We start from the raw sequence: 13058 nt of genomic DNA, 5'->3' as shown, positions 1-13058 counted from the left end.
ATTTGTTTAGCCAAAGATCAAGTCCACCATGAGCAGACTAAACATATTGATGTGAGGTATCATTTTTTGAAGAATGAGAAAAGAATTGAGGTGAAGAAAGTTAGCACTGCTGATAATCTTGCTGATATGTTCACCAAGCCGGTCCCGCAGAGCAAGTTTCAACATTATTTGGATTTGCTTAATGTCATGAGCTGTTAGTTGCTCGTGGAGGGCAAATTTGAGGCAAGAATGAAGAAGTTTGTTCGTCTTGTATTATGATGATGCATTTGGAAAGAGAATTCAAGTGAAGGTGGAGATTTGTTAGGATTCTTGAATCATTACTGTTTGCCGCTAGCCAAACGGGGGTCTAGCTGACCGGTCAGCGAGTCAGGGGGGAAGACGCCCCCGGCCCGACGCTATGATATGTTTCTGTTTTGGGCCTTAATTATTGTACTAGGCCCAGTTCGCCCTTGTACCTATTTATATAGAAGTATGGTACAATACTATGTATCTGTAACCGCAATCATTATACAATTTGTTCTCCTTTCTTGCCCGTAGATGTAGCCAACACAACGTTGGTGAACCACGCAAATTCTGTGTCTTTTTGCGTTCTTTCATTTGTCGATTACACAATTGCCCTATTTGTAATAATATATGCAATAAGGTGTTAGTTGCATATTGAACCAATTGAAAAGTTTTGGTGTCTCTTATTTTAGCCAATTGAAACGTAGTCACATACTTGGTAATTATTTTGAAATTGAGTTTGTTGAAGTATGCGAACTATGCAATATTAAAATCGTGATTAGTAATAATTTTGATGATAATAATGGCTTATGTTAAACCGACATGAACATGATAAATCTCAACATTAATCCAATAATTTTATACTTATTTTGTCGTGCTTTCGTTTACTATTAGACTAATCTTGATTGTACAAAATTTGTGTTAATTGATATCGTAAACAAAATGGTAAGTACAATTACTATGTATTCTCTGACTTTTATATTTCATCATACACTCCAATTAACTCAACTTCTAAACAATGGGACAATACTCCCAAGATTCACATTTCAAAGAGTATTTGATGTTTTTTAGTACTACATCACTTTTATTTGATATTTGATAGTAAGACATATATATACACTTTTGATCAGGGGATATTTGGCATATACTTGATCATTTAAATCAAAATTTAAGGACAACATATTGTAAACATATACTACTAATTTTTTATATATATACTACTCCCTCCGTCTTATAACAGACGGCACGTGTCACAATATACTTGGGTAATGGTATGAAATTTTAAAAGATGTTATTTTGCATGTGAATTGAAGAGAGAAAAAAATAATATATTTATATTAATGTGTGAGAAAACTTTTTATATAAAAATATGACATTTAAAACGGAAAGTATGTCCGTTGCTGATCCTATTCAAATTGGTCATACAAAAATGAGACGAATGGAGTACAATTTACAAATGAGCCATTGCTGATCCTATTCAAATTGGTCCACTCAGCCTTATTGAAAAGGAAGTCACATAAATCTTGATGTTCAATTATTAAGGTCAAGCTGATATAAATATAATTCTACTACATCAACGACTATTTTTTTTCTTAACACTTCTTAAAAGCGGAAGTTATTGCGAACCCATCGACATTGCGTGTTTGAACTAAAACAAACACTAATCAATGAATATTTCATTTAAATTTATATCATCCATAAAAAAATGATAAATCGGCTACCCTTCCAAATCCAACTTGGAATTTGTCAATCTCATAATTAAATAAGGAATTAGAGCGGACGTGGTAAATTTAATGCAATCATTTGGAGACTATGTATCTAAATTTGACACTTCCACAAAAATAAAATATACTCCACAAAACGAAAAAAAAAACAAATTCCACATCATTACTCATTACGGAAATTCCTCATATCCTCATTCCAATCGAATTCCTATACAGCACTACCAAATAGAAAAAGGAGATAAAAGCATTTTTCGGAAAGAAGACTTAAATAAAAAGAAAGAGCATTTATCTTTTATTTTAATTTATTCATTTCATAGTTCTAAGTAAAATCTATGCCCCCTTTTTTGACAGCTAACCCCACATTTTGTTTTTGTTCTTTTTATAATGTGCATTTTCTTCCTAATTTGTTTTAATTTAGTTTATTTAATCACCGGAAAAAAAGTCCAATATTTCAACACCATGTCAATTCACATGGACTTAGAGAAGAAGTAACAAAACAAAGCCAACAATCTAAAAACTCAAAAAAATAAAGACGAAAATATCTATTCACAAATATCGTGACAAAAAGTAGGAATAAATGGTCTGAGTAGGAATCAAGATATATGAAATTCAAGTATTCAAGCAAAGTTGGAATCATTTTTTCCCTTTTTTTATTAAATTATTTTTTCCCCGCTTTTGAATCGCCAATGATAAAGTAAAACATTACATTTCCCTCATAAATCTCCAAATCATCAAAAATAAAACAAAAACTCACTCAAGATTCCGCAGCTCTCGGTGACGTCAGCGGAAACAGGGGCAGAAGCCGGGGCTCCGAATCCCTTGGAGTATTCGCGGGCGACGGGTGCAAATAAAAACCCTTCTCACCGATCGCCTTGTCCTCCGCCGCCGTATCCAGCCCGGCGCCGCGTCGCCCGACCCGGTCAAACGGGTCGGGTATGAGCGGCGTGACCGGGCTGAGCGCCAACGACGGGAAATCGAGGATACTTGGGGAGAGGATCTCGGGGGTTCCGGGTCGGGGCGATCCGTTGGCCAGACCCGGCCGGATGCCCGGGCCCAGTGGGCTGATCTTGAAGCTCTTGTTGCGGCGCTCGTAGAGCTTGGATCCGGACTTGTCCTTGCGGGACCCGGTTTTGACGGGCGGGATCGCGTGGCGGGCTGGGTCGGGTCTTCGGGTCGGGTCGGTCGACCCGGTAAGCATTTGGACGACTTGTTTGAAGGAGGAGGTGTCGGCCTGCACGAAGGTGGTCGGGTACGGGCTGTTCGGGTCGGATCGGGTGACCGGGTGGTGGACGCCGCCGCTGGCAGTGGTGGTGGTGGAGGAGCTGGTGGAGCTGTGGGGCTCCATTGATGGATAGATGGATAGATCTTCCTCTTTTCTTCTTTGCCTCAGAGTGTAGAGAGAGAAATTTGAGAGAGAAATGTAAGTTGAAACACTCTGAAATATTGGGGTTAGGTAAGTATTTCATTTGTGTACTTGGGAGGGTGTCCCACGCGCGGGGGCGCGTGGGGTGGAGTCGCGGGGGGTTAATGGGTGGGTGCGGGGCACGCGCATGCCGGGGGGCTGTGGGAGATGGTTGGGGTGATAATTAATTAATAATCGAAAAATAATTGTCCAATTCTTTTGACATTGACTAATGCAGGCCCACCGAGACTAGTAATTATGCGCATTTATGAGAAGTCGTAGTTTGGAATTAAGTTTGTGTAATTAACATAATCGTAACGGGAATCCAATGAGCTCTACTCCAAGACGCATTTATTTTTTTTACCTTAAAATTAAGAAATTTATGTTAAGTAACTTAAATAATAATAAAATTAAATAAAAAATCTGGAGAGATTAAAAGAGAATACAATATAGTAAGAATGAGTAAAATAGAAAACAAAGAAAAGTGCCGTATGTTAGATAAAAAGAAAAATGATTCAATTATTCAAAAAAGAATACAACTCGGTTACAAAAGTGAGTATTGTATGTAAGTTATGTGAAAGAGTTTGAAATTGGAAGCTTCTCGGCTACGAAACTGAGTACTCCTTCCGTTCTCTCATAATTGAGAAGAAACTTTTCAGTACAGAATTTAAAAAAGAGATGTTGAATATGTTAAATAAATATATTAAAAAGTAAGAGAGAAAAAAAGTAGAGATAATAAAGTAAAAAGTAGAGCTGGCAAAATATACCGAAGTACCGCACTTACCGTACCGAAAAAATACTGAAAATACCGCATTTTTCGGTACGGTATGATACCTTACCGTTAGATTAAGGTACGACAAAGGTATGAATTTTGCATATACCGTGGTATACCGCATCATACAGCATTATACCGCAATTACGGTATATACCGTAATTTTGCGGTATATACCGTTAATAATTATATATATTTAATATATTTATTATTTATAAAATTATAATATTTAATATATTTATTATTTATAAAATTATAATATTTATATTCTCAAAACTAAAGAAAGATTAGTCATTAGAGGCGTAAAGCATTATTCATTAACCCTAATTCTTAATCTCAGATTCTCAATTCTCCATTCACGCCGCAGCAGCACTCCACCACCACCACTCCGCCGCACCACTCTGTCCACCGCCGTCCACACCCTAATTGGTAAGTATTATACATAATTGATAGTGTATTTAATTTTTATCCCTTTTGGCAATTTTGTCTAATTCAATGAGTTGTTTGTTGGGATTTAGGAATGAATTAATGGGTGTGATGTGGGTATGTGTTGTTGGCTGTTGCTGCTATAAACTTGTACAAAATTTCTCCTTTTGTACTTGATTTGATGATTCTTCAGTTTTGTAGACAAGGTTTATTAAATGGAAGAGCAAAAAACTTTTTTTTTGTAGTTGATTTAATGGCAGTGTGTGCTTTATTTATTGTTTCTTCCATTTTAGTTACGCCTGGAGATATTTGTTGTTATAAATGTGCATTATTGTATACTTGGTAGCAATAGAATGAGCTTTTCTTGTGAGTTCATTTATGGTATGATAAATTGAAAACTGAGATATACTTAGTGAAGTAACTAGTGATAATTTTTAACTTCATTGGTTCTATGTTTTAGAATTTGCAGACACCAAGGGTTAATTAATTTTCTGTTTAAAATTAACAATAGGATAATTAATTCTATGTTATGATTCTCAATAACAAGTCAGTTTCTGTGATGATAAGTAGTGCTAACATTAAAATATATTGTCTTTTCAGGATGGAATCCGAAGCTTCTCATACGCTCCCAAGTTTGCATATTTCATAAACACCAAATAATTCAACAATTGATGATGGTTCCAGTAAAAAACGATCATTAGAAGGCGTAGAAGACAAACCTCCTCTACCTCCAACCAAAAGAAATAAAAGTCCATATTGGGAGCATTGCCAAAAACAGACAAAGGATACGAGTGGCGGCAAGATACAAATAGGGGTATGTAATTACTGCAAAACTGAAATACCGGTTGTTCGTGGGAGTACTAGTGGCTTGAAAAATCACTTAGTCAACAGGTGCAAGCTAAGTCCATTGTATGATGTGAGAAATGAGAAAGGTCAAACGGTGTTGACGAAAGAGACTATGACACAAGGAAGACGCATCGTTCCTCACTCTTTTAGTCAGAAAAGATGTGAACTGAAGATGGCTCAATATGTGATCAGAGATGAAGTGTGTTTTCGAACAGTTGAGAAGGAGGGATTTGTTGCTCTTGTGAATGAGTTTGAACCAAGATTTCAAATGCCTAGTAGAAGAAGAGTGGCAGGTATGGTTTATACCCTGTTTTTAGAAGAGAAGAAAAAAATACAAGTTGTTCTTAATGGACAAAGAGTCAGTATCACTACTGACACTTGGACATCCCTTCAGAATATAAATTATATGGTTGCCACTACACATTTTCTGGATAATGATTGGAAGTTGCATACAAGAATTATCAACTTCACTAAAATCAAAAGCCACGTAGGGGAAGAAATTGAAAAGTTGATTGAGATCTGTTTAAGGGAATGGGGAATAGAGAAATTGTTTTCAATCGTAGTTGATAATGCATCGTCTAATGATACTGCGATTGAATATTTGAAAAGGAGAATGAGGATTGATAAAACTTTGATGTTCGATGGGAAGTATTTGCATTTAAGATGTGCATGCCATATACTTAACTTGATTGTTAAAGATGGTTTGAAAGAGCTGAAATCTTCAATTAAGCCTATAAGGAACGCTGTTTTGTTCTTCATTCTTCGCCTGGAAGATTGAACAATTTTAGGGAGTTTGCTATACTAACTAAGTTTTCAAGTACATCAACCGATCCCATGGATATGAAAACTAGGTGGAATTCTACCTATAAAATTCTTGATATTGCATTAAAGTATAGAATTGTGTTTGAGAGAATGGCTGAAGAATGTGTTCCTTTCATAAAATACTTCCGTGAGAATGATGAAAAGGGTAGGGCAATGATGCTTCCAAGTTCAGAAGATTGGGATAATGCAAAAGCTTTTGTACACTTCCTCAAAAGTTTCTATGATATGACTTTACAACTAAGTGCTTCTAAAACTCCTACGTCCCATTTGATTGCACTTATGGTTTGTCAAGGTATTTTTGCAATTTTAAATCATAACTGAAATCTGATGATTTTGATTAGTAACTGAAATTTGAAATCAGCATTCGTGAGTTGTTACAGTCTGAAATCAGCTTGCGATTAGATGGGTGATGATCTTTGTGAGTTGGTCTTGATTTTTCATTAAATGGATATTAGTTCCAAGGAACTAACCAGGATCTTGTGCTAAAAATGAAGAGATAGGCCTTGAATGAGATTGAGAAAAGCCAATTTATCTTTCTGATATGAGCTTGAGAAGAGTATTATGTTATGCTTCATGTTTTCTATCAATGCTTTGGTATTTATCTTTCTGATATGAGCTTTCCATGTTTGTTGTTTAATCTCGAATAGGTGTTGATGATGAATTGATGATTGATGCATAATGGAATGGTATCTTCTTTGAAGCTCAAACATCACTTTCTCTACCCAAACCATGTTATTTAACCTTTTGGAAATTGTATGAATAATGATGAACTATGTTTTGAATGTATGAACTATGTTTTGATTTTTGAATGACATGAATTATGTTTGATTGTGATGGAATTTTATATTTTGGATATTTTCTAGATAGATAAAATGTTATTTTCAATATTTTATAAATCAAACAGGTATGATTTGCGGTATACCGCGGTATACCGCAACACGGTACGGTATACCGCAATGTCGGTAAGGTAAAGGTTTTCAAATATTGACATACCGAATTTTCGGTATACCGCAATGCGGTATACCGAAAAATTCGGTAAAGTATAGGTATGACATTTTCTCATACCGCAAATTGCGGTATACCGAAAAATTCGGTAAAGTATAGGTATGACATTTTCTCATACCGCAATTTGCGGTACAGTATGCGTTATGACATTTTCGATGCGGTATACCGTACCATGCCACCCCTAATAAAAAGTGAATAAAGTATAGAGAATAAAGTAAAATGGAGTAAAGTAAGAAATAGAAAATAATTATTATATATGGAAATGACTGATTTATGAGGAAATTTCTTGAAATAGAAAAATGCTCAACTATAACGGAAAAGAGTGGAGTTGTATGTAAGTTATTTGTAAGAGTTTAAACTTGAAACCTTATCATATCACATGAATTCAATATTGCTAATTGATCGTATTCAATTTGTTTTAGTATTATATTCACTTGATGATAACATGAATTCAATATTGCTAATTCATCGTATTCAATTTGTTTTAGTATTATATTCACTTTATTTATTAGTTAATTTATTTGTTCAAAAATTCAATAATATCGGCTTTGACTGCTCAGTTATCCGGCTGACGTTATTTATTATATTGAAAATTAACAACTGTATTTTAATTATGTTATTAGTGGAGTATTATATTTATGGTTGGCGTAATTATTGAGGGTTGCCAAACTTAGAGTATCCACGAGAGGACACTTCTCTGGACAAGCCACTTCTTTTGTCTTCGGCTACTTCTGATTTGTGTATAGAAAAAGTTTTCACAGCTATAGTGAACACTTTTTTTGCCACACTTCACTTTATTTTATTCTTTGTATATTTTAATTCAATGAAGATTAAAATTATCGGACTATACATAATTAGAAAAAAATGGCTAATTAAATAAATTAAAAAACAGTATGGTCTCGTGGGATTGTCCGACGATTATGAATAGCACGAGGGAGCGCCGCCGCCGTCAATTCCGCCGCATCCTCATCGTCGGCTTCCCTTTGCCTGCACCTCTTGAATCAGATGATCCCACGCGTCATTCCACAAATCGTCCATTTTTTAATAGCAATGGAATCCACAAATTTTAGAGAGACAAAGTATGAATAAAGAGTTGGAATGATGTGAAAATAATGAGGGGAACGAGGTGTATTTATAGGCAATTAAAATAAATTTTAAAAAATGAAAAAAAAATTGTCCACCGCCGCGGCGCAATCGCCGCACAGTAGACCGCCGCACCTATCGCCGCGCCGTCCCCACCCCGTCGCGTCCTCGGCGAATACTCGGCGATGGCCTTTCCGCGGCCTCTCACCCGGCTAAGCTGGGGCGGACGTTTCCTACAGAATAGGCAGGCGTGGTTGCGGCGACTCCAGGGCGGCCGGCGCGCCGCCCCTATTGTGGATACCCTTAGTGTCTTATTTGAAGAACGTACCGAAGAGGCATACCTAATCATCACAATAATTCACACACCTAGTCCACCTTATGTTTGGTCAAAGTAATTTAAAATTGGCACCTTTAGACCAACCCATTAGAATAAAGAGTAAAGGCCAAAAGTGGTCATAAACATATGACAATTTTACGATTTTGGTCATGAACATTATCTTTTGAATTATTGAGTCCTGAACAAATGCAAACTGGTCGGATTTGGTCCATATTTGACGGAACTGTCTATCTTTGACAGTCAACATTAATTAAATACCATTTCACTTCATTATTTTTTTTCTTGATTATCTCAAAATTACCACAATGATATATCTCATAACTTTAACTAAACTTAATCAAACAAGCCAAAACTTAGGCCGTTGTCACATTACACCTTTTCCTCCTCCTCCTTCTTCTCCTAAGCGGCAGCGGCGCCACCAGTAGTTGGAGCAGCGAATGCGACGACACCACCGCCAATATACATACAAATTCGCAGCCTTCGGCAGGGTGGAGATTTTCTCCGCCGTGATGGGGATTCCATCGTCGTGGAGGACCAAAGCAGCATAGGTGCATGCGAGCTCTCCCACCGAAATCTTTTCCTACGAAGACAAGATGATTATCGAAGATTAAGGTTTTGCAGATGGAGATGTTGTTGTTCTTGTTTCTTTAGGGTTTAATTTGACTAGATTAGTACTTATAATTGGGGTTTAATGAATTGGGTTTTTAGAGTTAATTCAACACTTTTTCCTATCTTATCTCCGAGAGATCGAAGGGTTTCGGATTCGTGACATTGCAGTCGATGAGGGACGTGATTGAGGGGTTGAATGGCCGCAACATCACCGACAATGAGGCTCAGTCTCGCGGCAGCGGTTGCAGAGGCGACGGCGGTTTCCGTGGCCCTCGTCGTTATGGCGGAGGCTATGGAGGCGGCGGTGGCTACGGAGGGCAGTGGCGGTTCTGGAGGAGACGGTGGCAGTGGATATGGCCGTCGTGAGGGCGGTGGTGGTTATGGCGGCGGCAGCCGTGGCGGTTACGGAGGTGGTCATCGCAATTCCGAGGGAGACTGGAGAAATTAATTGTTGATGGTTATTTGAGCTGTTACTAGTGTTTGGATTGTTTCAGTGTGAGGTTCAGATCTAAGAAATGAAAGTTCGGATCTAAGAAATGAAAAAAAGAAGATGAAGTGTGAGGTTAAAAAAACTAGAATTATCATTTACAAAATATTAAATATATTAATTATAAATATTAATCTAGTCAAAAACCATTTAATTGGTGCTTACTATTAAAAATAAACGATTCTGTTAAAAATAGACCAAATCTGGTCTATTTTCATTTGTTCAGGATTCAATAATCCAAAAGATAATGTTCTGAACCAAAATCATAAAATGACTATATGTATAGGACCATTTTTGGCCTTTACTCTAGAATAAATTAAAAAATAAAAATGTCCTAACATTTCAAGATTTACAATAAGATTTGTTTACTTTACCCGGTAAATAAAACTAATAGTACTACAATGCTCCCTTTCCTACTTCCAAAACCCCATTGTATAATTTATTTAATAATCCATGCATCCCACAAAAATAATCATTTTTCATCAATTTAATCCGTCCATCAAATAATAATCAAATTGTTAGGGTTATGTAGGGGTGACAAAAACCTAAAATCGAATTATATTTTAAATATTATATTATAGGGATGTAATAAATTGCTAACTAATTGGCAATCCAAAATTAAAAACAAGGAGAATATATTTTAAATTTAAATGATTAGGAGATCTAGTGGTTGATATAATGTCAAGTAGAATATATTTAAAATTTAAATGATTATTAAATAAAATTAAAGGGTATTAATGTCAATTCTCTCTTATTAAAATTATCCCAAAACTTTAAATTTACGTAACTCACTCGATTTAAATTATTTTTTACAAATTATATATCAATTTAAAAGTAATTTTATAAGGATTCTAACGAGATCTCAATTGCATATGTTCCGACGACGTTCGGATGATGGAATCTGATGATTTTTATTTCTATTTTCGTATATATTGATAAACAGATTTTTATCAACAAATACATTAAAAAATCTCAATATAATGTATGTAAAATCTCAATATAATGCATGTCAAATCTCAACATAATGCATGTAAAATTTCAATATAATGCATGTAAAATCTCAACATAATGTATGTAAAATCTCAATAAAACTGTGTTGATATTTTCGTGTACTTGTGTTGAAATACTCATGTCATTGTGTTGATATTTGTAAAACACTCTGTTGATATAAAAAAAACACGAAAATTATGATATGATAATAGAATGACGATCTTACCCTTTTGTTGATATTTTATCTACTATTTATTGAAATTCGTAAGATTTAATCTCATCCACTCATTTTGAAATCTAATGGTAGAAATTTGGTCTTGATTTTGGATTATGAGGCTATAAGCAATAGAAGATGACCCTTATATTATATATATATATATATATATATATATATTCTATTAATTTAATACTCCATATTATATTAGTATATAACATACATATATATATATTCTTTTAATATATTTTATATAATATGTATTATATTTATATTCTATTAATTTTGTATTTTATAGACGTATATATAGAATATATAAAATATTATATATATATATATATATATTAATTTCAATTTTTTTTCGGTTATTTCATAAAATTTTGGTTTTTTTGGTTTAGTTCGATTTTTGAAGTTTGGTTTTCGGTTTTTCGGGTTCGGTTCGGTTTGGATTTTTAACTAAATTAGGTTTTTTGGTTTTGGTTTGTTTAGGCAAAAAACCGAACCGGAACCCCAATACTCACCCCTAGGATTCTGTGAACCATGTATAGCGAAAAATTTTGCATACACAAATAAATCAGATACCGATCTATTTGGTCGATTACGGGATTAATAAATTCACATGTTAAATTGATAATTGCTTATAAGAATGCACATAATTCACGAAAAATGAATTAAACCCTAAATCATGATTACTACTGTTTAGGATTATCGATTTGAATCTGCAAAGAATCGACGATTGTTTGCTACGTCTCACGTGATTATGTAGTACTCAACCATAAATCTTCTAATATGGTTTTCGAACTCAATTTATAATCTTTGGGTGTGCAAAGTTTATCAAAATCAAAAGGACTTGACTAGAAACAAGACTCAAGTTGTCTCGGGAAAGAGAAAAATTTCCTCCAACCCTAGAGAGGGATAGTGTGAAATTTATGAATGATTGATTCTCATGTCTTCTATCTAGTCTCCTTTTATAAAGTTATACTATGCTAGATTAGGGATCTATGGAGGTTGAACTTGAGTCAAGCCTGTTTGATTCTCACTAATTAAATTGAACCTCTATTTAATTCAAGTCCATAGAGAATACTCCCTCCGTCCCAGCTCAAGTGATTAATTTCTTTTTTTTGCCGTTGTTTTGTGAAGATGATAATACATAGTTAGAGTGAAGAGAAAGTAAAGTAAGAGAGAGAGTAATATAGAAGAGAGTCTGATGCACTATTTATTACCACTAAAAATACCTGCAAACATACATGATAGATCTAGTATAGATAAAGGTCAGTACCAGGATATTGAACACATAGAATAAAATTGCAACTGACTATCATATACTAAGCGTCATATATTATTTAGAGACACAAGATTTTTGGGTTGATTTTATAAACAAGACATAAATAAATAAATAAATAAATAAATAAATAAAAGAAAAGAAAACATAAAAACAAAATAATACAAAGCAGGCTAAAGAATGTAGAGTTTTAGGATCCAACTACCTCGACCCTAGTAATGATTAATCTCACAGAACCTTTACATTTATGTGTCTCTAAGATTATTAGGAAAGTCACGATTCTAGGATAGGCCCTCTCTCGAGTGCACCTAGATTAGGCTCTAACTATCAAAGTCTCCTTCCAATAGATTAGATTCTAACTCCTTAAGCTCCTAAGACTCAAGCCCCCACAAAGGATCCACTCTCTCGAGTGCAGATAAACCTACGTGTTGTACTCGTTCCTTTTACCACGTAAAACTAGCTATCCCTCGATTAATCTAGTTAAACGGACAAAATTCTAAAGTTGGCCAGACAAAAGAACAATAAAAGCACAAGAACAAGCAAAACAATCTCAAGAGCTAGGAAAAGGTTCAATCAATAAATCAAAATATGTTCATAATAATCTTCATCAAAATTTTTACAAATGATGTTTAACTACTCATAGAGAAGTAGTAAAAACAATAATAAAGTACGAGACATGAAAGAAATTGATAAAACCCAAAGTTGAATCCTCAATCTTCAGTCTCCTCTTGCCTGGATCTGCAGAGCTCCGCTCCAATGGGAGGTGGAAGTATTTTAGTGTGGAAGATGGGAAGGAAGAATGTGTACATAGGGGAAGGATTGAAGGCTCCAAGATGGAGAAGGATTGAAGGTTCTGAGATAGAGATTATGAATTAGGCTTGAATATTTATAGGCCGGAGAAAAGTTAATTTTTAATGTTTTTCGTGCCATACAAGAAATGTGAGAGATTTGAGCAACACATTTTATTCCTTGAATTTCCGCCTAAATTTCCGTCAGCTTTGACCGCACTGCGCAACGTTCATAGAATGGTCATAACTTTCTCCACAGAACTCCGAT

The 13058-nt window shown here is 34.9% G+C and overlaps 1 protein-coding gene across 1 annotated transcript; it reads right to left on the bottom strand.

Moving 5' to 3' along the window:
• Positions 1 to 2343: 2343 nt before the first annotated feature.
• LOC121785842 (VQ motif-containing protein 4-like) lies at positions 2344 to 3168 on the bottom strand. Its single transcript, XM_042184309.1, has one exon. It carries the CDS (start codon positions 3070 to 3072, stop codon positions 2482 to 2484), a length of 591 nt encoding a protein of 196 aa, XP_042040243.1. The 5' UTR covers positions 3073 to 3168; the 3' UTR covers positions 2344 to 2481.
• Positions 3169 to 13058: the final 9890 nt, after the last annotated feature.

The sequence above is a fragment of the Salvia splendens genome, chromosome 22 (assembly GCF_004379255.2).
Source record: "Salvia splendens isolate huo1 chromosome 22, SspV2, whole genome shotgun sequence".
NCBI classification, from domain to species: Eukaryota; Viridiplantae; Streptophyta; class Magnoliopsida; order Lamiales; family Lamiaceae; genus Salvia; species Salvia splendens.
Note: the sequence above shows the minus strand (reverse complement) of the source record. Positions and strands in the feature narration are given on the sequence as shown.